General features: G+C 51.3%; 1 protein-coding gene across 1 annotated transcript in view; it reads right to left on the bottom strand.

The window, feature by feature from the left end:
• The window catches only part of LOC140661807 (protein CEPU-1), a 357,918-nt gene extending 331,777 nt beyond the window's left edge, over positions 1 to 26,141 (bottom strand). The window contains exon 1 of the mRNA XM_072884532.1: positions 26,066 to 26,141. Within this exon, the coding sequence (XP_072740633.1) occupies positions 26,066 to 26,141 (76 nt within the window). The remainder of the gene's footprint in view (positions 1 to 26,065) is intronic.
• Positions 26,142 to 26,749: the final 608 nt, after the last annotated feature.

The raw sequence follows: 26,749 nt of genomic DNA, 5'->3' as shown, positions 1-26,749 counted from the left end.
CTCGGCTGCTATAAGTCACCGGCTCGGTGACAAGAAGCATACCCGGGGCCCCTTCACAGCCCCGCGGGGTCTGCCATGGCCACCAAAGCCTTACAGCCACCGTGCACGGGGCATTGAGGCAGGAGGCTCCGCTAGCACAAGCAGCAGAGAAGTCCTTCCTACAAGGAGCTGGACCCATGCAGACACGTGCCACGTGGTTTGGACAAGCAGCTAAGATGATGGCTGCAAACTGCCTGATGTCCCCAGCTGGAGCAGGACACAACCAGGAGAGCCCCCAACCCAAAATGACCACGTGCAAGCATGCGACAGGGAGAGCATGGAGAGGACGAGAGCCAAGGGCATGGGTGCTCCACCCCTGGCAAGCCCTCACCAAACCAAGAACCAAGGGACAGACAGAAGGACGCAGAGTACTTAAAGCACAACATGGCAGGACCATGGTCCATCAAGCCCCTATTATGTTCAAGGGAGCTCAGTGTTTGGGAAAGTGCAGGGAAAAGCCTGAGACTGGGGTGTGCCTAGTAAAGATGGACTGCAGGCTTTACGGGGGAAGGTAATTTGGGTGAGAGTGCTGATGAAATGATAGAGTTCACAACCCAATGGAAAGCAAGCCGCAGAATAAGGATAACGGACTTCAAAAGCCAGACTTTAACAAATTCAGGAAGCTGGTAGATGGGGTCTCCTGGGAAAATAATCTAAGGTACAAAGAAGGGGAGAGCTGGCAGTTACTGAAAGAGACTATATTACATGCACAATAGCAGGCTATCCCCATGCAAAAGGAAGATAGGAAGCATAGTAAGAGGCTGCTATGGCTGAATCAGGAGCCATTCAATGACCTAGAAATAAAGAAGGAACCATAGGGGGAGAAAAAAAAAAAATACAGAAACAAGGGCTCATAAGTAGGGGTGGGTATAACAGAATCGCTATAGCATACAGGGATAAAGTCAGCAGCACTAACATGCAAAACAAGTTTCAATGAGCGAGGGACACAAGAGGAGAACAAAAAGGCTCTTGGATGTGTTCAAAGGAAGAGGAAAAGGAAGGTTAGGTCCATTACCAAGCAGGAGAGGAGAGCATGCGGCAGAGACCTTCACTGCCGTGCTTGATTGTATCTGTATACAGAAAGGTATACGGTAAGCAGACAGCTCCAAAATACACGTTAACAGGGAGCTGGGTGTTCATGCCAGAGCAGGGAGGGAAAGAGGAGGGTTAAAAAAAAATAAGCTGGCAGAGACTGAGGAAGCTCTCCTGAGAGTGCTGAAAAATCAGGCAGAATCGTCCCTGAGCCACCAGCGCTGCTCTTTGGGAGCTCGTGGAGGCCAGCAGAAAGGGCAAGAAATCTTCATATCTTTAAGAAAAAAGCCGGGAGCTGTAGGCAATCAGCTCAGCTTCAATCACCAGGAAGATACTAAAACAAACGACGAAACTATCACAGCTTGTAAGTCCCGGGAATTTAATAAAGTGAGGGGAAAAAAAAAAAAAAAAGCAACACACACAACACACAACCACCACCAACATGAGTTTGTCAAGAACAGATCATGTCAAACCAACCTAATTTCCGCCTTGACAGGATAACTAGACTTGGTGGATAAGAGGCAAGCTGTAGACATGATATACCTTGACTTTAATAAGGCTTCTGATGCCAGTCCCACACGGCACCCTCCGAGGAAGGTTGAGGAAACACAGTCCGTATGTAATCGCCGAGGCTGGGGCAGAGGGGAGGAGGGATAACAGCCTGTTGACAAAGCGCTCTCAAAGAACCCTTATCTATTATTTATGACCAAGCTAGGAGGGCAACCTACAGTGGGATGCCTCTAGGGCTTGTCCCGAGCCCCGCTCTCTCCAACATTTGCATTTAACATCTTGCATTATGGATCCAGGGGCATGCTTATTAGAATTTGCGGATGATGCCAAGCTAGGAGAAGAGCGGCTGGAAGGGCTCCGAGGCTAGGACCAGAATCTCAAATCACCTCTGTAACGAGCAATAGGTAATCCGATATGGACAAGCGCGATGTGATACGCTCAGGGAGGAAAAATCAAATGCACGTATAAAAATGAGGAAGACCGGCTAGGGAACCACGTGCAGAAGAGGACCAGGGTGTTACAGCAGACCACAAATTACAAAGGAATCGACCGGGCTACAAAAGATGGCAAATCTTATGTTAACATGAGCGTTGTAAGAAGGACAAAGGAGAATTATTTCGCTCCACTTGGTTTAATTCAAGGCCTCAGCTGCAGTACTTCATCCCGACGCGGACATCACGCTTTCAGAAAGCTAAAGGTTAAGTCACTGCGGCTTAACACGTTAGCACCCACCCGCTGACCTGCGCTAACCGCACCGTCTTCCTCCACAGCACATCTGGCTCTGCCGACCCCGCAGGTTGAGGTTCCCTTTCTTTTGAGATTAATCTAAACTGCCTTTGCCACAGCGCAAGACACACATCTCTAACTGATGCGATGCAATCGATTGCACGTCCGCGCCACGGACGAGTAGGGGTGAGTCCACGGAATAGTAATGAAATTGGTGAGAGATGCAGACAACTCTAGAGAAAGATGAAAGACGCTGGGGTTGCTTTGTCACTAAAAGAAAAGATTGAGTAAGACATGACAGCACTCTTCCCATACATAAATATCATATGAAGGAAGCGGTGAATAATTATTTGCCACATCCCTTCAAAGAAGCAAAAGAAGAAAACAGCCTAATTTGCCGCAGAGAAGATTTTAGTTGGGCGCTTGGAATAACTTTCACTCAGGCTCGTGAAACCCTTACAGAAGGTCTCCAGGAAGCTACGCCACCTCCATCACCAAAGAGCAGCTCAGTTGCCCGTGAAGGATGTCCCACGCGTGCCCAACTCCACTCCAGGGCAACATCAACTGGGATCCCACCTAGCCCTACGGTTTTGCAACCCTACAGAGGTTATTCAGCAGCAGACTAAGACACAGCAAGCTTTCAGGGTTCACAAACACGTTGCGGCAGCGTAACAACGGACTGGACCACAAAACCATTTTCTCCCACTGGCGAGCGACGGCCGTGCAAGAAACCTCCGCAATGTCAATGAGATCCATCTGCAAGCACCTGCTCACTAGTGGGAGCAAAGGCTCCACCATCCAGACAGCATGACCCCACAAATCACAGGAAGCCACACTCAGCGCTTTTATTCTTTATTGTTACAGTTCAGACAGCTCCATTATTTATCCAGATTACTTATTCATGTCCTATTTCCAGGGACAACCCGCTTTGCTGGATAGAGTTATCATAGTCTCTCCTCACCCCCAGCTCTTGTCCCCTTTTACACGGTATTTGGACATGGTGCTACCACTGTTCATGTAATAACGTTGGCTTTGACTAGAGAGGCATCCCATCCATCTCAGCCCATCACGGGTGACCATCCCGTTACTCGTTTGTCCCCTCTCTCACACCACTCAAGGGTTCTGACAAGGGGAGGATTGAAAAAGCTCAGCCAAAAATGACAGTTAAGTCTCAGACCCTGATTGACAGAAGCACTGAAAATTTCCTGAGGCAACTCAATCAGACCAGGTTTTCTGTCCATCTTTAGAAACCGAAGAAGCTAAACCAATACAGACAAATATTACTCCTACCTGGAGAGACAGCAAGGGCTTGTCATTAAAGAGCAGGGTGGCTGCTGGCTTGAATCCAATAGAGATATCCAACAGATTTCCATATCCCCCAGCACCACAGTGTTTTAATCACCCTCATTTCAAGGCTGCACCTCAGCGCGCAGATGGACTTTTATCCGTTTTGCCAAGATTTGAAGGCTGAAAGGTTATCGTGCTGGGTCAGTACCTGTCTCCGAGCTGACTTAGATCACACCATTCGCCCCGAGGCGAGCGAGACCCCAGGTCAGACCCCTGGACACAGCCCTACCTCCCAGACAAGCCCCCATCACCCAAGCTGAACAGGACTGGTGGCTCCTGAAGCCAGCCAGGTCCATGAAACACGTCCTCCTTCCCCCGAGGGGCTCATTTTCCCTGTCTGAAGTGCTAACATATTAAAGTTTCACCCCCTGTGAGAAAGCAGTTAGAGAAGAAAAAGTATTTCTAAGAGCAAAACATGCCATTTCTAGAACTTGTGATTGCCCCTCTGCCAAGCCCCATGTGGATCCTGCACCTCCAGGTACCATTATCATCAGCTCAAACCCACATCTGCAGCATCCGTCCTCTCCATCACGCCTCCTCCTTATGGCACATACGACTTCCCCAAGACCACACTGAGGTGGAATAAAAAAACAAAACAAAACCACAAAACAAAATACCAAACAAACCTCAAAACAGCAGCAGAGCGAATTCCCTTAACAAAATGCTTAACTCTTGTTAAACAAAGGGAGGTTTCTCCAAGGAGCGATCACAATCAGAGCAGCCGCCTAACTAGGCTTCAGACAGCACTCCAGGCACACATTCCTGCCTGTCAGACAGCACTCCGCAAGGCTTGCACCCTATTGCAACGGGTGCTGAGCACCTCCGAGCACGCACGGCAGATTTTAGGCTGCTGCTGGCTTCAGCGAGAAGCGAAAATACTGAAAACCTGAGCCAGAAGCACTCTCAACCTCGAGTATCAGGTGCAACAATTTTTAGTGACTTGCTCAGTATTTCATCGTTCTTGCTAAAAAAAACAGGGCAAAAGCAAGAACTCCAATTGACCCTGTGCGTTCATCTCTCTTCACTGGCTTAATCTTACATATCCTCACAGGCATGACCCACGCACACCACAGACCTCCTACCAAACACATCAACACCACCGCCAAGGCATTTCATGACCTACAAGCAGACATCTATTTCCAGGTCACTTGAAAAGAGCTACAACAAGCGTGAAGTCCCAAGAAATCGCATGCTGAGCGCATAAATACTCCCAAGCTCCAACTTCCAGCCTCTTTTCTGAGTTCTCCTTTGAGGCGCAGAATGGCAGCAGCGGCTGAGAGATGCTCTAATCAGTGCATCTAATTTCAAACAGCGTAAGGACCATGTTATGCCTCGGGATAAACGTGAAAGGCTGCCATTGAAGTAAAAAAAGAGGTACGCACTTCAGAAGCTGGAATTTGGCCTTTAAAAAAAAAGTTACTAAAACTAAAATATTAAAGTGCATTTAAAAACATAATAAGGCAGATTAGCAATCAGAGTGGCATGCTGGGGGACTGATAACTGAGGAGGATTCCAGGGGCAGATACCACTATTGAAAGAAGGCCAAAAAGGCCTTGTTTAGAGTAAAAATGGCTTTTGATCCAAAATACAGCATGGAAATTCATTTTTTCCTCATGCATTTTCCATGACAGAAACAGCCCAATCAGCCTTGTTTTAAGCAGCGATGCTGAAGCTCCCACCTGGAGTGTTTTGCACTGGGAGGGATGGGAAATTGCCTGGTGACTCAGTAGCATGAGGCAAGCTACGGCCCCCTCCCTCTCATAGATATTCAAACCACTTTTGACTCATTCAGAAAATTATTTGACCCAGCTTGATCCCAACTTTCTGAACCATGCAGCAGAGGAGCTGCAAAAGTCCTGCTCCCTCACCAATCCTGCTGGAATCGGGTCTCGATTTTATTTGCTCAGTAAAATGTCCGTCCAGGAGACACCTTTCATCTCTTAGCGCTGTCCTAAAAAGCAGAGAAGTCATCGGAAGGAGTTAGCTTTGGGAATGGGCTGGGAAGGATGGTGCGTGGAAGTGCTGGGAGGATCGGGGGAGCTTAATGCTTTTCTTCAAAGATCTACTCGGCGTCTTACTCAGCGCTTCTTGAGACACAACTAACTAATGAGGCAGCAACGTGGTGAGCTGCAAAGGCTGGAGCGCCTGTTGCTCTAGCCCCAAACCTTGCACCGTCTTCAGACTGAGGAGCCGATACAGGTTCTGACACCCATCAAACTTCAGCGTGCCTACAGGCTAGCGAGGAGCGACCCAGGGCCACCTCTGCCAAGACCCCTCTTCTGTCTAGCAATCCCCTCGGCCTCCTGGCTTTGCAGAAATCCTCCCGCCCAGGGGAGCTCGGCAGTTTCAGTTCCCCAAGACTGGTGGGCTGAGCTCATTCCCAGCGCGACTCAATGACTGAATTTTGCCTGGCTTAGGGTAGAAAGGAAGATGACATCTTCTCTCATGCTAGACCTCAGAAGCTTGCGTGATAACCTTCTTATAAAGAAGGGGCAGATGGCTCACGTTCAGTCCAAAGTTCACATGCATTAGCCCAAAATATGGCTCACGTCTACTGAATCTCTAAAGTCTCTGCACAACTCATGGGACACCTCCCTCACCGAACCCCTTTAAGGTATCACAACCAGCACGTGAACAGCCATGAGAAGGCGCTCACCGTGATGGGGCTCAGTGGTCCAAGGAAACGGGGTGGGAGGTGTTTCTCCCGGGGCCCCATCCACAACGGGAAGAAGAGTGACCCCCATGCGCTAACTACAATCAGGATCCCAGCTCAGTCTGAGTGGCTTGGTCCAGGGGACCTCCAGCTGACTCCCTCCTCCCCAGCACGCTTTCATGTTCAGGTGGTGCTTGGCTCCCTCGAAACGCAGGGATGTTCAAGCCTTGTTACTTCTGCTGGGGTCAGGGAGACTGAAAACATAAGTGTATAATCCTTTCACAAGTTAATTAAAGTACCCATCCATCCTTCATTCAAGCCATTAGCCACGGGTTTTTACAATTAATTATTTGGAACTGAATCAAACAAACAAACAGAAGACACAGAAAGAAGAGAGAAAGCAAAGCAGAGACAGGGCACTCCTGCGGCAGGGCATTAGCCAGGCTCCTCCGTGCCTCCCAAAGCAAGCCACGAACCCGTTTTAGCCAACAAAAGGGTGCGCTGGAGGTGGGGGCCCTGGTTCAAGTTTGGGTGCCATGCCAAGCTGCTTCTGTGACCTTGGAAAAACCTCGTCGTCTCTCCTCACCTCTCTGCCAGCCCCTCATGCCGTGACCCGTTGCTGTGCGCCGTGCCCAGCACGCCCTCCCTTTGCCCCTGGCAGAGCCTTCAAGCGCAAATAAACAACAAATAAATGATTTACAAACCATGAGGACTCTTTGGGTGAGGTCTTGGTAGGCTGGGGCACTCGGGCGGACAGGAGCCAGCGCTCCCAGCGCTGAGTTGCCCCACTGCCCGAGGGCTTGCAAAAGCATCTGCAAGACCTCAAAGGAGCCGAGAACAGAGCGGAGGAGCATTTCCACCCGCACCGACAGCCCGGGAAGGGCTCCTGAATATTGCAAGGGGGGCAAGCAGCTCTCCTCCTGGCGCAGGTGGAGGCTGGGTCCCCAGCGAAGCTCTTTGGCCTAGTTTATCTCCTCTCTTCTACGATCTCTCTCCTTTTTGAATGCTTCATTTCAGCACAGGTATGCGAGGGGAGAAGGGGAGGTGGGGAACAGGGAACCATCCTTCCTTTTCTCCGCTTTTTTTCCTTGCATTTCCTCTCCTCTCATTTGCTGTCACAGCTACGCTCTGTCTCTTATCCCCAACCTCCCTCTCCTCCATGCCCTCCCTACTCCCCATCAAGACAAGGTTTAATGTCTTTCCATCTCTTCCCTCTTCCCGGGTAAATTGCAGCGAGCCTGCCGGCTGCTCGGGTGGAACACACTGTTTTATATGCACCATAAAAGGAGAGAAGTCTGTAAACAATATTATTTTTAATAAAATCCTAGGCTTTGGCAGGCCAGCTGCTTTTGTGTCTGTCTTAATTTAATCAGACGATCAGCTCTCTCAAGCAGCAAGAGGGAATGAAAAGCATTAGCAAGGAATCAAGGAACTGGTGAGGAAGAGACATGATTTCTATCAAGCGCTTTCTGGCCCGGTGTGTTGCTATGTGAGCAGGACCAAGTTTTCAGGAAACAGATTCCCAGCCTGGCTCATCCGAAAACAACTTTGTCAAGGCGCAAGAAGGACATGAGCACATCTAGGCTCATGCTAACTAACACTCATGCTACAATGCTTGAAAAGAGCCACACGGCTGGTACGGGCGATGAACAAACCCAGGCTTAATGATATTTTCAGTTAGAGAAGATCACTGTGGCTCTCCCCGGGCACTGGCAGGTCTCTGTCGTACTCCACGCTCCCCAGGACGGGAATCCTGCCCGGTTCGGTGACCCCCCAATGCTTGCACCCAGGTACAGCCACCCAAAACAGCATCCATCAGCTCCCTGCCCACGGTCAAACCCCAAACCACGCTGGCATGCCCCATTTGCCATGTCAAAATTCAAAACCAAATAAATACAATGATAGTTTTAAGGATGAAACATTAAATTCTGCAATTAAATCCCTGAAGGTCCAGCCAAGGCTACAGCACGCATGGGCAAGGGGAAATGCCCTCTCCAAAGAGCAGCAGGGAGGAGATGAGGTTGGCGGCTGGAACACGGGGAGAAGGAGGGCAGCCCCGAGCATCCCTTGACACGCAGCATCGCAAGCAGCAGCTGAGTTTGAAGGGTGTCACTTACAGGCAGCAAAAACCTGGCAGAAGCAGCTGATTCTATGACACTTCTGTTCTTCAAGACCAAGCAACAGTCAGCGAACATCTGCCGTGCACAGACAACTCCCTTCCTCTTGCACCAAGCCCTCACAAGAGGCTTCGCTGCCAGCAGGCTCAGAACTTGGCCATGATGTCCTCTGAGCCTAAACCATTGCAGATGTGATCGCTGCCTCCTTCTCCTGGAAATTTTTTTGCAGCTAGGGCAGCCTGGAGCAGAGACCAGGACTCGCCTGGCTTGGGAGCAATCAAGGGTTCCTCCGCTTCCACTCAAAGCCACAAATCCTTCAGAACAGAGATCCTCAAAAATATGAAATAATAATCGCTAATTACAGACACAAAGTAAACAAATTAATTGATATTTACTTGTTTACCCAGTTACAAAAAATGTTAATCACTTAGCATGTATTTAAGATATTAAACTGTGCTAAGGCGCAGCCATAAATATCACCAGTAAAGCAAATATGGTGCTTGGCACTGCAAAGGAATTAAAATTAGTATTTAATTACAAGAAATCGCTCGAAGTTCTTTTGCTACCATTAATCACTTTCAATTATGAATGTAATTATAAGTCATCTTTTCTCTTTGGGTGGTCGCTGCTGGGGCCTGAATCGGTGACCCCCTGCTCCAGAAGAGAGAACCCCACTTTGCTCACCAGATGACAATTCCTCGCCAACTGTGCTAACGGGACCGATCAATTAGTGCCTTTACAAAGCTCCTAAGTGCCAAGGGCATGCAAACAGGGAGAGGGTGAGGAGGAAGACTGAGTTACTACATCCCCTTCGCTTGCACCGATTTTTACACCATCCACCCGCCAGCGGCGTCGAGAACAGAATCAGGGCTACCGAGATAGAGAAATTGATGTGAAACATATTCCGTCCTCCAGTCATTAAAGGACGAGACGATAATGTTATCTCTGGCTACGAGGCAAATCAAAGCCTAGAGAGTTCCTTCCCTGCGACACGAAGCTTTTCAGCGGGGACGCGTGGCAGCTCGACTCCTCGCAGGCAGAAGAGCAGCGCGTTAGAGGGCACTGCCGAAACTTGCCCCCTCCACCTCTTGGCTCTACTCTCCCCCAGTCCTCACCTTCTCTTGGGCAGGCAGTTATGAGCCAAATTGGCTCTACCTGGGTTGCACTATGGTCAGCATCACCTCTCGGCTGTACGAGATGGAGCATGCTCACTGTGGAGGTAATTTTCAGCTACGGATGGGTTCTCAGGGGTATCTGCAGAGGGAGTCAAAAACATAATTAAGAAAAGCAAACCTATTGGCAGCAAGCTCTGATTCTTTTTTATGTGAGGGGTGGCATTTTTCTTCTGGGGAACGTACAAATCAAAAAAAAAAAAAAAAAAAAGGCTGAAAAACTACCCCTCTGCTCAGTGCTGAGCCTCCATCATTGGTTCAGACTTCGCTCAAGGAGTTTGGGACAGTGGAGCTCAAGCCCTGACCGCAGGCGGTCAATGGAAATAAATCCATGCACCAGGTTGGACGAAGGCTGCTGCTGGCAGAGCATCTCCAATCCGGGACACCGGGGCCCCGATAACCGTGACGCTCCCCCACGTATCACTGCCTTGACTCCCCCCCAAGCCCATTCAGCCTCGCAGCCTGCTTCTGGCACCGCACGGTACCAAAGACAACCAAAACGCAGAAGACAACGCGGAAAATCAAATGGAAACGTTCCCTTTTGGTTCCCTTGGTACTTCTGCACAGGGAATGTGATTAGACTGTCCTTATCTTGGTGGGAACAGTTGTTAGCAATAATGAAATCATCCAGTCCTTTTCTTTTTGAAATCCAGCCACATCCTTTGGCTCCAGGAAATAGGGGCAGTGACATGTGCTGTTTTCATAAAAAGCCACAAGACAACATATTTCATTGCAATAAATTCCCTTCCCTCAAGTGAAGAGCGGAGGAGAGAGATTTCAAGGACGAAAAAAGTTTCAGCCAAAAGAAGGGGCTGAGCTGAACTTCTGCCCATCCGACACTTCTCGTGAAGCTGGCTCTTCACAATCTGAAGAAGGTTGGATGACAACACCACTCGTTGCTTTCTTCTCTCTCCACGCTTGCTCCTTCTGTCTCAGCTCCTCCGATGATAGCAGGAATCGCCTGTGGAATTTCCACACTGACATGAAGCCCAACGTGACAACTCTCTGCCAGGAAAGCCCAGCCTCTGGAGGATGGCCACTCCTCTCCCCGCGTTGGCCGAGAGGACTCAAGCCAAAAGCTCCATGTGTTTCTCCCAACAGAGACTCGTGGCCAGCTTGGAGTTGAGAATAAGCTTGCTAGGTTGTAAATCTAGCCAAACTGCATGCTTCATCCTCACCTCATCCTCCCCGCGCCCTTTCACCACTTGGTTTCGGATCCAGACCAAAATCCAAATTCCCTGCTAGGTGCTCCTCTCTGCCTAAGGTCAACCCGGCATCCCCGCGGACTCGGGCATCCCGGCGAGCGCGTTGCCACCCGGGCGAGATGACACACATCGCGACTTAGCGGCTTTGCACCTGAATTAACCAGGCGCCGTCCCCTCGCGCCGTGCTGTGCTGCCTCCTAATTAGCAGACTGTGTTTTGCCGTCCTCCCGGTACTTGGCTGAGTCTCCCCTTCCCTCTGCTCCTCGCTTATTCTGTTCACTGAACTAATTGCTGAGCGCCCGCACCCTGGGTGTCTGCTGCTGTTGGAGAAGATTAGTATTTTTACAGAGGGGGAAAAAAGATTTAAAAAAAAAAAAAAAAAGATTGTGTTTTTTCAAGCAGATGAAAGGAGAGCCCAAGGAGATGTGCATTTGACTCTCAAACACGCTCCTTCAAGTCTCCCTCAGCAGTACTTAAAGGCGTTTCCAAAGCAAGACTTTATGAATGCTAAATGAACCCAGCGCCTTGTTCCTCTGCCACAAGAAAGGAAAAAACTTCTTTTTTATATACAATATTTCCTTTATGGCTGACACTGTGCATCATGCATTGCTACTACCAGCCCCACTTCAGACACGAACGCTGACCTTCACAAAGTCACAGCGAGGCCGCTGCCTCACCGGGCTGGAGCAGCACGCCGCTGGGCAGGGGTCGAGGATCCCGGCTGGATCCAAGTAGCCACGTATCGTTTCACCCGCTGCTTTCCAGAAAGGGCAAGGTGAGAACACCACAAACGGGGAAAAGTTGAAAGTCTTGCTTTCAATTGCTGTGATCTTGGATGCCCCAGCCAAACTTGGGACATTGGTTGAGAAGTATCACCTTCCAGAAAGCTTTCTCAGGATGCAGCTCAGACAAGAGGGATGCAGGTTGGGCAGGGGAATGATGAACCGGGGGGAAACAGCCCAGCAAGCCAGAAGGGACAAGGGAGAAAACGCACCGCTGACCATCCAGCACTGCAAGCCATCTGTACCGCCACCTCTGCTTCACCGAGGGACGCTGGTGGGGTCCTCCTTCGGTACCCAAGGGTACTGGTGCCCAGTACCCAAACTCTCCTCGATTTCAGAAAAGACAGGCAACGAGGACATGGAGGCATTCAGCATCCGAGCACCTTTGGCCATCTGGGTCATTTGGTCAAGGCCACGCAACGCTCTTGCAAATGGAGCCAACGGCACAACGCAACGCCAGGATTGCGCAACGCCCTCGCTGCGAGCCTGCTCCCGAGCCCAGGCTCGCCCTTACTGAGGATTTTCAGCAGGATCGCTACCTTTCCCTACCTGTGAAATGGGGGAGAAGCGCATTTAACTTCGCACAAAACACTCTGGGCAGAAGCCAGTCCATACTCTTAGGAAAACACCCACCCAAAGGAAGTCTTGGGAGATTTAATTAGCTACCGTCTGTGCCGTTTGAGCTTGTTAGGTGCTCTATAATTGCTAAATATTATTATTATCTCCGCAGGTACAGCAGTTTGTTAGGATAATGATAGTGATTGACATTTCCCTGGCATCTTTCATCCCAACCACATCCCGTATTACTCTATTATAAAATACTGCTCTGCCTTGATTCTCCATACGTCTCCGAACTGTCAACGCGATCATAGCTGCCTCTGCGTTGCCAAAAGGCGTAAAGGCACAAAGCGGCTCTTGCGAGTTCACGGGACGTATCAGAAGCTCAGCAAGGACCAGCTCAACTTTATGCTCAAGAATACAAGTTGCACAGGTATACGGATGGTATAGACGGGCTCTACTTCAACATCGACTTAGAGCAAAGCTGCAAGAAGTGGTCCTGAAAGCCACCACGGCACTCAAAAACCTCCCTCGTCCATCCTCATCCCCCTCTCCAGACAGGCAGCAGCGGGTACCACAACCCAACTACCACTTTGAAAAAATATATTCCAGAGACAGCAAAGCAGAGGGCCCACCAAGTGATTAATTGGAGACTATCAGTTTGGGATAGGTCTCTAAATTCTCATTAAGTCAGGTGCTGAGGCATCGCACATTAATCCAGAACATTTCCCCTTCGGCCCAAACAAATAAATAACTCTTGTATAATTCAGGGAGAATTGGGTGGAGCCATCTCTCCCCCTCTCCGTCTCTTTGCAAGTAACCAGTGAATAAAACATCGCCCGCAAATCTATTAGGCTAATTTTAAATCCTGACAATTTAGCAGCACTTCAACAAGATAAGAGCCATTTATTAAAAGCCACAGTTCATTAAGCCAAATGCTGCTGGCGTATTTACTCAGAGAAACGGGGCTGGGCTCAGCTCTCACCAAGACCAGAACTCCCCAAAGAGCAGAAGTGATCCCGTTTCACCCGAAAAGAGAGGCCAGCACAAACCTTCGCCCACCCCAAGCCTACACGCGTTTGCCTCCCACCGAGGCGGCTGGATGTCGGGGCTGCCTCACCCCATCTTGCTGAGCAATGGGTGATCGTGAAGCAAGAGTCACGGGATGCTTTGCAGGTCTATTACCCAGGGTTATGAAAAGCCTCCAGGAGCTCCATCAGAGAAGCAGCTCACACGGCTCCACGCGTTGCAGCAAAGCCGTGCACCACCACACTGGGGACCCCTCCCAAAAGGATCAAAACCAGAATCCGGATCCAACACGCACCGCTTAGGACCCGTTCCCGTTGACGGCGAGCACAGACTGACTTCAGACAGAGGACGATTACTTCCGACAGCAATCCAAGAGAGGGTTTAAGAAGAGCTGTTGCTTGCCAAAAGCTACCAGATTGCACCCGGAGCTTTCCTTCCTCCAAGCTGCTGCCTGACATCTCTGCTAAGCCCCCTCTGCTGTACCACGGCGTCGGCTCCCAGAGGACACAGGGCTGTGACGATGACAGCGGGTGCTTTGGGACACAGGGAAAGGGCTCGGGGTTTCCTGCTTCCAGGGCGGCAGCAGGAAAGAGAAGGAGACGGACTCACCGCTGCGAGCAGCCCCGCTCTCTGGGAACTGGGATTTTTGTTAACCTTCACGAGGGATGAGTTTTGACGCTCCGCTCAAACCAAGCTGCCGAGGGGATGCAACCACCACAACCCCGTAAAACCAAGCTATGCATGAGCCCACCTTATGCCAAAGCAAGCTTGCCCAGCAAAGCCATGCCCAAGCACAACCTGGCAGAGCACACGCGGCCCTCTCAAGCTCTGCACCGGCATCGATGAGCTTACTCCCCTCTGGGAACCGCTTGCTGCGTGGTTCCCAGCGGCTCCCGGGTCTCTGCAGGTACGGAGCGATCGCAAGGGGCTCGGTAGTACCCGAGAGATGGAAGCCAGGAGGGAGGGAGCTGTGCCAGCATCACTGCGAGGAGCAGGCAGCAGAGGGCAGTGAAGAAATCCCATCTCGCAGAGTTTGTGAGTGTAATTCATTCCAGCGGGAGACATCCAAGAGACTTTATCAAGTGCAATTGTCCCACTGCGCCTTTCACCTGCACACACTTGCAAGACAGTCTGGAGTCACTACAGAGTCTCCCTTTACAGTCAAAGCTGAAAGGAGCATTATAAAGGTGAATTAACATTTAAAAAGAATGTAAAAAACCCAGAACTGTTCTAATGATGATTAATGGGAAGCTATAAGGGAGGCCATGACCTCCTAGTGTCATTAAATGGATTGGCAGGTTTCTGAGCATTAATTATAAATAGCCACAGGAGTTCGAGTGCTTAGTAGAATGATGATAAATCCATGACACAGGAAGAGGGACAAGGAGTCAGGAGCACAGGGGAACACGTGCCTGCGTGTGCACGCACACGGCGTGCAAGGAAATATGGGTTTGCACACGTTATGCGTGGGAGAGGCAGAAAGCAAAAAAGTGGAAACGAGTCCGTCCGAGCACGCTTCTGTGTTTGGGTGGATACGAGGATGGAGAGAGAGAGAGAAATGGGTAAATGATAAATTAGGCCCTGCCAGTCAATCGCATTTTCTAAATGTTTTATATCCCAAAAGCTATAAAAGCAATATTCCTTTCTGGCCTTATTGGAGCCATTTCTGTAAGGCAATCACATCTGTTTCCTCGGGGATTTGAACTGAACTGTGCCTTGGCTTTTTTTTTTCCCTCCCCTTTATATTTACTCTCTAGCCTGCTACCAAAGAAGAGTCAGAGCATGCATACAAATAGGGAGGAGTGAAAAAACAAACACCACCGAACCAGTGGCCAGCGGTGATGAACAGACAAAAAGCGGCTGCAAACTTCTCCAAATTCCCCAGCCCATTAGCAAAGCAATGGCTGCAATAATCAGGGGCCGCCTGGATTTTGAATCAGTCAGCTCTTATGGTTAATGTTTCCTCCGCTTTAATGTGCGTTATTCCACAATTGCGTTGATATTATGGAGATCTGCATCCCGGGGCAGTGCCGTGCATCACCTCGGATGTGCTGATCCGCCCAGCCTGCCCGGGATTTGCAGTGCCGTACCAATGGCGTCACCGCTGCTCTTGCAAGAGCCCTTGGAGAGATGCTCACCGATAAAAGCCCAAATCCCTCTCTGAATACCACAGGGACCCAGAGCCGCAGCCACAAAGGTACATTTGCTCCACAAGGCAGGAGGTGAGTTTTTACAGGGGTGTGAAAACAGGAGTTCATTGCAAAGAGAGTATCAGCAAACTGTCAGAGCCCTGGGATCGTGGGTCTGAATAAATACAAGGGATGAATGGAGCGAGGACCTCGGGCTCATTAATGAGCTCTCGCGGTGAATCGCATCAACTGCAGAGGGTGAAGGCCCCTCTTGCTGCCAATGAAGAGAACAAAAGGCTCCGGGTGAGATGCCAGAGGGGCAGCCCCGTGCCTGGGCACCCAGAACCCCCCCTTCGCTCTCAAGAGGCAGCCTGGAGGCTCCCAGACCCCATACAGCTCTCTGCATCGGCAGCCGCATCCCATCACCCGGGGCGCTTCCATTGGGATCGGGATCCCTCTTTACTCCGGCACATCTGCAAACCGCTGTTTCGGCTTCTGCCTGCTCTACGGAGAAGCAAAAGCACAAGCCAAAATCACCTCCACCGAAATTAAAAATATTCCTGTTTCTATTTAGGTTTAAGTATCATTACCGTGCTGGGCTCTTCCAGGGGGAAGCATTACTTCAACTGATTGGAAAACGGTGGCGAAGGAACAGGTTCTCCGTACAATTTTCTTCGTATCCTATTAGTTGCAATACAATTACAGTGAATACATCAATTCTTAGCCCCAGCAGCTCCTGGAAAGAGCCACCTATTAAAAGCTGGCTTATTAATGGAATTGTACATCCAGGATTAATCGGGCCGTGTTGGCCATTTCCATTTCTCACTCCACAAGTGCTTTTGTTTGCTTAATAGGCTGAAGTAACTTGAGAATGACACAACTTAGAGCTTTCCCCATTTGCTGTGCATATCGCCAGCAAATTTAATATCACTTGCCTTTCCTTTCTGGTGTTGCTCTGGGATAAAGCCTGGCACATGCCGTCAGGGAAATCCACGCAGCGGGGTGGGGAGGGGGAGAAGGGGCTTTTCTGCCTTTGGCAGAGCCAGCAAGGGGAGACCCCTAATTGATCTAAGGCTTTAAACCCCACGGGAATTTGCAATACCAAAAACAACTGCCAAAGCAAAGCGGGCTGGATGAGAGCCAGGCTACCACTGCAATATCATCTCACGAGCGCTTCGAAAGCCTCCACAGCTGGGGGGGGACACCTCCAGCCATCCCCTGAAGCCCCATCACATCACGACCGTGGGACGACCAGCCCCATTCCCAGGCACCGTCCCCGCAGTCCGAAGCAAGGACCGCCGTCTCCCAGTGCAGATATTCCGGTGGCAGCAAAGTCAATGCATGTTGAAGCAGGGTAATATAGTATGACTTTTCCCTTTAATGGAATTTTTCTAGCCCACTAGGAAAAAAAAGACTCCATTAGCCATACTACAAAGGCTGCTACTTATTAGTATTTTAGAACAGCGGCAAAAACATTTCTTGAATCTAATTATTGCTGACAAATATGAAAATTGAAATCAAAGTTAAATTTTCAGCTACAGTGCCTCATACGGCAGCAGCTCGCCAGCTCCCAACTATTGCATCAACACATTTATTCTGCCGAGAAGGCTGCAGAGATTGGGCCCCCCCACTCCCTCCAGCCCACCCCTCCATCTTCAGCGGCATTAACTCTGACATATTCATCTCAACAGCCGGGGCCGCATAACTAACTTCATGTTTACCAGTCGCACGCAGCCGACAGATCGGAGCGAGGCTTGCAGGGGCTGAAGAAGAAGGGAATAGGGCTTTTTTTTTTAAAAAAAATTTATTTTTATTTATTTCCAACTTTGCTCTCTCCCACCCCCTTCCAACCTGATCTCAAAAAGGAGTCACTGGGTGATTTTTAAATTCCTCAAGATAGAGAATCTGGAAGGGAGGGGAGAGTGGAGAGGGGGGAGGGAAAAAAAAGCGCCTTGTCAACATATTTCCTTTCTCCTACCTCCCCCCAACATACTGTAAAAATCAATCCCCTTTGTCATTTCGCTCTGCTTGTGTGAATGTTTAATGGCTGTCGAGGGAGATAATGATTGCTGCTAGGAAATTCATTTCAGATTTGCTATTTATAAAGTACTTGGTGCTCAGGTGGGAAATTAACATAAGGAAGGGGGAAAGGGACCGAACCGGGGGGGGGGGGAAGGCAAGCAGCAGGAGAGGAGGGATGAGATGCTGCGGGGCTGGCTGGAAGGGGCCAATACCCCAAGGAGGATTTGCATCTATTCCCATCTCTGCTGGGACAGAAGGAAAAGGCTCGCACACGGCGGGGACAACCACGCTGGGGACATATAGGTGCTCCCGAGCACCGCCAGCCCCTTCCTGGCGTGAACCCATGGTGCAAGGGATACGGAGCCAGGGTTATCGGCCAAGCGGCTGGTGGCTTTTGCAGCCAGTGATGCTCCTTGCACACCATCAGCCAAAAAACCCGACCACCAACACCAGCACCACCGATGGTTTGTACCCCAGCTCCTTCTCCAGCCTCCCAGCCCAGACCCTCGCCCCCCCGGATTAACTGCAAACCTCCTTCGAGTCCCCCCTCCCTGCAAAGCCCAACAACCTGTTGCCACGCATTTGATTTTTGAATCCCGGGGGAATCCCCGCCTGCGATATAGCCAGATCCCGTACAGCCAGCGGTACGCACGCTGCCATTGAGTTGCTAATTCCTTGTCTCAGAAGTTGCTTTTCACTTTCTGATTTTTCAATAATAGGCTTGGTATGAATCCCTTAAGCTTCTGAAATAAGCCGAAAACCGCTTTTCCAGCCATTTACATAAACACAAGTGGATCAGAAGGAATAATCATAGTTTATGCATTATTTGGGGGCTTTTGAGCCGGCTGCTAATGTGATGTCAGGTTTTGAAGCCCAAAACATACAACGCATTGACGTACAGAAAAGCGGCACAAAAGGTAAACAATAAATAATACACATTTTTTAACGTTGTCTTCAATGACAAGGCGGCTTTGGCTTCGCCGCTACCCCAGCCTCTAATGGATCCTGCTCCCCGCCAGCCTTGTTCCAGAAAGGGCTTCATTAAGAGAGATGTCACTCACGCTAAATCCAAATTCACCTCTTGCCAACCAGCCCTGCTGCTCTCCCGTGCCTTGGCCCGCTATCAAAAACCCCGGTGCTGGCTTTGGGGATTGACTTCGCAAAAAAAAAAAAAAAAAAAACCAACAAAAGTCTAATGCAGGCACCCTCTGATCTATAAATACCATCTGTCCTGCAGAAAGGGAATAAAGCTAGAAAACAACCAAACCAACCCAGGAACTTAGTGCTATTCACTAGATAACTCCTACAAAAGGGGGGGGAAAAAAACCCCACTTAAACGGCGAGATGATATTACAGTATTAATGAACCTTGCTTCACTTCAAGTGCTTGTCACGCTTCCAATGAGGCGGGTCAGATTTGGCTTTCAAACCAGTTCTTTAAATCAAGAATGCCGTTTCTGGCAAAATCAAAACATTAGCAGAGGATCTGTTTTGTAGAAACAACAATAAAAAAAAAAAGTAACAAGGCTCGAGACTCCAGGCTCTTTTGATACCACTGGAATGCAGCCTTCGGATCTCTTTTTTGTTTGAAATCACTTCACAACTTTGTACGTAAAGCCTTCCGCAAGCTCCAAATCAGAACAAAAATACTTCAAAATCAATCCCTATTTTTCCCCAGAATTTACTTTCACTGGGAATTTGCGACTGTTCTATTTTATTCCGCTCTGGAAGAAATAAAAAACCCACTCCGCTTCATTTCTAATATTACACAATTTCCTGTGGCATTCCGTACTTCTTAGCAGCTGCTGTCTCCCATGGCGAGTCACGGGAGGATGCAAACCGGCCACACGAGCCGAGTATCACAAGCTCTTTTCCAAGGTAAATCAGGGTTTCCCCGTGCTCAGTGATGTACAATTATATAGCGGGGGGGAAAGACCCCGTTTTCAAGGCAAACCCAGGTTCGCTAGACCAGACACAAGAGGGGAAAGACAGCTGGGATTCCTTATGGAGCGCGTGGCCAAGCGAGGAAGGGGAATGACCACGCAATGAGGCCAGATTGCTGCAGGACGAGCAAAGGACGTGAACTCAGGACCCACGTCCCAGTCCAGGACCTCCAGGCTCGCAGCATCTTTCTCTGCTCCTTCCCACCAAAGCCCTGCCCCATCCTCCCTGCAAAGCCAGACCCACCGCAGCTCCAGAACCGAGTGCTTGGCATGGGCCATAGCTCGCTAGATGGACAGAGGTGCCCTCAGGCAAGGTGCTGAGCACCCTTGCACCCCACTGATGCTGGCGTCCACCCACCTCCAGCAGGTCCTCAGCGCTGCACCGTGACTTTTTAGCCTGGCAGCAGCTACCTCGCTCTGCCCGCATCCCCGTGGGAAGGCAGAGGATGCCGTGCCAGCTTCCATCACCGCCTCCCCAGTGCTTTAAAGGAAATACTCCAGCCACCGGTAATTTATGCACGTTGGGTCCCTGGGATCCTGGATTCCTCACACAGCTGCTACAAAGCATTTTGGAGCGGCGGCTCCTCGGCTGCATGAAGCCCTGCTCGGAGGGCCTTTTTCGGCTCCCCCTGATTAGTAAGCGAAGCATGCGGGAGGTGGAGGAGTCAGAGGAAGGGAAAGCGGGGGGGAGGATGCCAAGAACCGAACGCTGTCTTTAGTGGGAACAGTCAACGGGACAAGGGGGTCAAGGGGTCAATTAATTTACAACAGCTTTCAGCATTGGACATATTAACTGTAAGCGCATCAAAAATCCATGATAGCCTTCTTGGCGGGAGATAACAGAGCACGGCAAAGGCAGCACCTCTGATTTATTATTAACCAAGAGCAAGGTGCATGCTTCGGGAAGGAGGAGGGAGATGGCTAGCTCCTCCGAGCTAGCAGCCACAGCTCCAAACGTGCTGGGAGCATGGGGTGCACGATGCCTGCAGGATGCACCAGCACCCGCAAAAGGGCTGGAGGCCCCCAGGATTAGGGTGCCCCAACCGGGATTAGGGTGCCCCAGGGGATGCAGTGACAAAGAGCTCATCCTTTGCAATTTTTATTTTTTTTTTTGGCCTATAAAAGCTGCTAAAGGCATGGAAAGACTCATGTGCGGAGGTGCAGGATGCTGGCTGAAGATGGGAGACAGAAGTATGGCTTGGACTTCTACTACAGAATCCCAAAATCTGGCACCTTGCTTCATTCGAGACCCTATTTGAAACCAAGAGCTCAATTCCAAGTCCTAGTTGCAGCTCCAAGGCAGCTGCAAGCCTTTGCCATGAACATCTGAGACGGATCGTGTTTGGGTCCCGCTGAGTCTAACGGGAGATTTGCCACTGCGCATCAAAGGAGCACTACCAGTAACACTAAAAAAAATAAAAAATAAAAAATCGTATTTACCCTCTTTAAAGCTTTGCTCTAGTAAGGCATCCCTTCACCTGGGGAACAAGCAAAGAAAATTTTGCCCTTTCCTGCCACTATTGAAGTTTGGGAAAGAAAGACAGATGCAAAAGAGGTTTTTTTTCTGATCCCCATAGCCAGAAAGATACTCCCCACGTGGTGCCTCGCAGGCTGCGGAGGAAGGCTGGAGCCCACCTCCGCCGTCTGACTGCGAGTTGCCTGGAAAGCAGCCTCGTGAGCTCTCCCCCTCCACCTCCACCCTGGTTTATCACAGAAAACAGCAAGCCCTGCTTGCTAACTTGACCTAGATCTGTCAACTGATCAATTTTTTCCCCATCGGGAAAAAATAAAATGGGGGGGAATCACAAATATGGATATTTTTAAGCAAAAAGCAGCAAGAAAAACACATGAAGCAGATACTTCCAATACTGAATGTGCTCATCTCATGCACAAGTCAGGGTTGGCACAAGAGGAAGACAGAAAAGCCATGAGCCAGGGCTACTACGATGGTCAAAATGCATACATGGATAAAGAAAAAGTAGTTTTTGCTAAGCACTAGGACATCCCAAAACTGGTTGCAGTCTCCAGAGCATCCAGCCGCACCAAGTCTTGTAAACAGGGATGGTCCCTATGATGCTTCAGAGTTTTACCAGAGGAGGTTTTTTCCAAGCTCACAGCTACCACCTGATCTTCTCTTTCTGCTTGTCAAACCCAGATTCACCTCCTCTCGACCGGTCAGTGAGTCCCATCCCAAACGTGGGACGGCTGACCAGTCCCCTACCTCCTTGGCCATGCAGCCCAGGTCTGCTTCATTGCCTCCTCACGTATCCCACTGTAGATAACCACAGCCTGCATCTCCGTGCCTACATTTTTACAACAGTAAGCAACTGCACGTCCTGAAACGTGTGGCCGCGTGTACGGGACCTCGCACATCTCTGTTCCACAACTGCGGCTCCTAAAGCTATTGTAGCTCCAGCACGAGCCACCTCCAGCACACGTTCCCCATCACACCGCACTATAAGGTTCTCTCATCGCAAAAGACAACTCTTTCGATAGAGATCTCTCCATGTACGCAGCGTAGAGCAACCACAACAAGTTTACTCCTCGTTACGTTCTGCCAGCCCACCGCTGCATGGCCAGATCAGCGGAGGGACGCTCCCGGGGAAGCGGCGATACCCCACGCACGAAAAACCCCACGTGCAACGCTGCACAGAGCGCCCACAGCAAAGCCACCGACCCAACCGAGATCCCAAGCGCCAACCCAGCGTTTTGGGTGCCATCCCACGTTTCTGCGTAATGCAGCCTGCTTTCAAAAGCATCTTTCCAATGGCAAAGGTCTGCTTGGGTTCCTGTTTACTCCGCTGAGTCTTAAAAATGTGCCAATTAATCCCATGCGGTGGCCTCATTTTCCAGAGGTGCTGGATACCTGCTTACAGCTTCAATTAAAATCAACAAGAATGACAGATATTCTGCAACGCTCCAAATCAGGCCATTGAGGAACCAGAGCGCATTTCCTTCCTTTTATGTACTACATATAACTGGGTTATCTAATCATGTAGGTATTGATTATTACTGTTATTACCTATTAAATAGCTATTTTCTGCTGTTGGGGTGAATATCACATTTTATTGACCTGCACGGTAACTATTAACCACCACAAAGCCACATCTAATATTTTCCCCGGGGAACAATAAATCCAGGTATTCACAGAAAGATGTCGATACACGTAATTTTTCTTATACGCATTCATTAGCGCAATTACCTTCTTGCACGACCTGCCAGAAGGTTTCCCCTCCCACCTCCGCCGAGAAAAAGTCCTCCCGGGATGCACAGCCCCGACCCATGCTCCCGAATCCTGCCCTTCCCGAGGGGAAGCAGCCGGCTGCTCCCCCCTATAGATGCATCTCCGGGCCAGGTCCAGCCTTCTCATCGCACACGAGCGTAGCCCGTGCGTTGGTTTGGGAGTTATCTGCAACCCAGCCACATCGACGGAGCGAATAATTCTTTCGGATGAGGAACGCTCCACGTGCAATGTTGACATATGCTATTATTTTACATACCTATTTCAGCTTGTATGCTTATTAGAATAAGGTCTTTATGCTAATTTGTAAATCAAATTCCCATAATTCTTGGCTTACTGATGCTAAAGGCCCAGCTAAATCTTCTATGACCTTTTAGCCTGGTTAATCCTTTTACGCATGGTTGAGTGAAGAGTTTTCTTCTCTCTGCCACTCCTCCCAAGTGCTGGGGTGGGATTTTTGCTCAAGCCCTCCTCTTCCTCAAGAGACGCAGGTGGGTGCAAGTCAGGGACACAGGGCACACACGCGAGACCATCTCTCTACTTCAAAACATGGAAAGAGGGAAGATAAAACACTGCTGTCGGGTCCTTAAATACGCTCTAGATATTCATTGCCTATATTTAAAAATCACGCAGAAAAAAATACAGCAAACACAATGAGAGCTGTGTTGCCAAATGGGCACTCACTTCCCGACGCCCGGGGCTATCCCAGCCCTCTGTAGCCTCTCCTCTTCCCAGCTCCTTTCCCCAAGCCGGGGCTGGACCTTCGGCCAGCTCTGCCCTTCCCACGTGCTGATGCGATGGGCACCGGCATCTCATTCCCGTGGAGCTGCGGCATCCAAGCAAGCACTCCAGCCTCGCTCTCTAGTACCAACACCCCGTAGTCAACAGCTCCCTTGGGAACGGCAGCATCGCCGTGCACAAAACCATGCCGGACATTTCAGGGCTCAGAGGGCTCCTTCCTAATGGACACGACACTCAACAGCTGCCGTCTGGGGGGCACGTTTCCAAAAAACCAACAGTGAATCTGCAAAACTTGGAGGACCTATGGATGTTTGCACAAACGCAGATGGTCAAGCACTTAGGAATTATCCCACTTCATGCTCCACTTTACTCTCAAGCATACTCACAAACCACTTTTCTTATTGTTTGTTTGGCTGTAAATAGGTAAATGACCTGGAGTATTGATAAACTGCTGCAGAGGGCAGCACAGATCTCCAGCTATTTGTAGTAGATTTGTGCAAAACAGTTTTCCTGCATGAAAATAATTTTCGCGTTTTCAAACCCAAGCCAACTCCACTTTTGTATACCAAGCGAGAGAGAAAAGTCAGAAATTCAAAAGAATACTGTGAATATTAGGAGAGTTCACAAAGCAGCAGCACCATACTGCTGATATTTGGCAATGCATGCTATACTTATATCTTACGTTTGGGGCCGAACTACCCCCAATTTCTCAAAACCCCCTGAAAAAGTTTTTCTAAAAAGCAAAATTATTTTTGCTGGGTGGGGTTTTTTTTATTTTTTTAGTGACTCTTTGAAATACAATTATGCAAGAAAACCTCCCAGAGGACTCCTTCCCTCCAACAACCCTGCATACCCAACATCTCCCAGCCCAAAAAAGGCCCAAACTTTTTGCTGCTGAACGCTGCCCTGTGCAATATCGTGCCCAGCACCCCGCGGCTCTGCCCTGGGTCCCCCTGGACCACGGTGCAGTGTGGCTCCCCGCTTCCCCCCACCCCAGCAGTGACTCGGGGACTGCTGGCACCCACATCAGACTCCTGCAAGGCAGAGGGCTTGGGGGGTTTTGGCTTGGGGAGGCAGCGCATTCCTCCCCACCACTCTGCTGCAGAGGAGAATTAAAAAAAATTTTAAAAAGGAAAAAAAAACCAAAAAACTACTTTCTGATCTGTAAGCTTTGCTGGAAGCAGGGAGAAGAAGCATAAGAGATGACCAGAGGCAGGGAGTAAGACTCCAAGGAAGCCAAGGCAGGAGCCAAAAGCAAGCGTTAAAATAAATAAATAAATAGATAAATTAAAAGCACAAATTCTGGGGAGAAGAAATGAGGAGGGGAAGGGCAGCTTCGCCCCGCTCCTGGGGAGTCCCAACCCTCCACCATCCCACCTGGGCTCCCCGCAGAGGCAGCAGCCAAGGGGGTCTGGGTTCCCCCATCCCCAGGAAAGCCCCCGGGGAGCCGGGGGTGCAGGGATGCCGGCATCCCGGAGAGCACGAGCGGGAAGCAGCAACCCTGGGAGAAGGAGAGAGCTTGAGGAGGAGGGAAGGGAGGGAAGAGAGGGAAGGCAGGCGAAGAGGAGAAATGCCTTGGCGTGTGATGTGCATGCTAAGCAGCCCGCCCCGGTCGATATGGCAGGGGTGGCTCTCCGCAAGAGCGGGCCCAGCCTGCCCGGGAGAAGAGAAGTTTGAGCGGCGATGGCGGCTGGCCATCTCCCCCCGCTCGCCCGGCACCCACCAGCCCCCAGCCCCACGCAGGCAGGGGCTTCACACCCCACCGGAGCCCTGCTGCAGAGCACCTCGGCCGAAGGGGGGGCGGGGGGACGGGCCGGACCCAAGCAGAGCTGATTTGGGCATGCAGGGACCCAAACCCCGTCCCCAGCCCTCGGCGGGCAGCGCAGAGGCAGCCGCCCGCGGCCGCTCTCCCTTTCCCCGTGCAGACGGAGGGTGCATCCATCCCCGCAAAGCCCCGCTCCCCGCCCGGAGCCCCGGGCACCATCCGCAGCCCGGGCACGGTGCAATGCAGCCCCCCCCCAGCCCGGGCGCATCCCCCCCGGCCCGGCCCGGCGGAGCCCGAGCTCCGCAGCCGGCCCGCTGCAGGATGCGGCCCCGTCCTCCCCTCCGGCGGAGGTAACCCCGCTCCCACAGCCCCTCCAGATGGCTGCCAGGAGACTAACGCAAGCTGACAGGCTCAGCGCTCCCGGCCAGATGGGGCTGGCTCCTGCCTCCTCCTTCCCCCCCCATCCCCTTGCTTTTTGCTCTTTTTTTTGTTTTTATTTTTCTCCTTGCACCCCCCCCCCCCCTCCAAGCACCGTCCCCCGGGAGGGGGAGGAAGCCGTGCTCGCCCGGGACAAGGACTTCCCAACTCCCCAGCCCGGTGGGGACGGGCAGAACCCGGGGCTTGCACCGAGTTTTTGGGACGACCTTGCAAGCGGGTCCGGCAATGCAAAGAGGGAGGGAGGGAGGGGGGGGGACCCGACACCACCACCCCCAGCCTGTTGGATGCGTTGCTCCTGCGGGAACTAAGTTGAGATGGCAGAGTCGGTCGGCACCGGTTCCAAAAAAAGAAAAGAAAAAAAAAGGGGGGGGGGGAAGAAAAATCAGCACGGGGGGTGCTGCGCCATGGGAGAAGTTCCCCCGCAGCCCGAGGGGAGGGAGCAGGAATTGGGAGATGCCGCCGTGCCGTACCCCGCATCCGCACCCCCCGCAACTTAGCGCGGGCTGGGGACCCTCTCCCGGCTGTGCCCCGCTCCGGAGGCCCCTTCCTCCCCCCCCAGCCCCCCCGGAGGGTGCTGCCTCGGCTGCATCCCCCGCAGCATCCCCGCCCGGCCCTACCTTGCGAGAGGAGGAGCGCGGCCATCCCGGCGAAGATCACCCAAGAGACGGGGTGCTGCATTTTCGCCTGGGCCATGTTTCACGGCGGGCTGCGTTGTTTCTTTTCCCCTCCTTTCCCCCCCCCCCCCCAACTCACTGCCTGGCGGGGAGAGGTTTAAAAATCCAGCGTTTCCCGGAGCAATAGCACAGGAAGGTGGAAGGGGAAGGGGGGGAGGGGGGAAAGGAAGGATGGAAAAAAAAAAAAAAAAAAGAGAAATGCACACCACAGGGTGGGGGAGGGAAAAAACCTAAAATGAAAAAAAAAAAAAAAGGGGGGGGGGAAGGGGGGTCGGAAGGGGTGGCAAGGTGCGAGGGACAGGCGCTGCCGTGCCCGCCGCTCCGGCCCGCACACGCCGCCCGGCTGCCACACGCCGCCGGCCGCGCAGGCAGCCCTCCCCCGCGCCGCACTCATTGGCTGCGGGGACCCCCCCCGCACCGGCATCCGTCTGTCCGTCCCCCCCCGGCATCCATATCCCCCCACCCCGGCAGCCTCCCCTGGGGGCTCCCCCGCCGCCCGCAGGTCGGCACTGCCCTTCCCCGCCGGGAAAAGGGGGGTGACACCCCCCCCCGTGACTGCAGAGGTGCCGTGACTCAGTTCCCCCACCTGCGGGATGCTGGGAGGGGGGCCCCCCTCGTACCCCCCCC

This window comes from Ciconia boyciana, chromosome 20, assembly GCF_034638445.1.
Source record: "Ciconia boyciana chromosome 20, ASM3463844v1, whole genome shotgun sequence".
NCBI classification, from domain to species: Eukaryota; Metazoa; Chordata; class Aves; order Ciconiiformes; family Ciconiidae; genus Ciconia; species Ciconia boyciana.
The sequence above is the reverse complement of the archived record's forward strand: the minus strand, read 5'-3'. Positions and strand labels throughout refer to the sequence as shown.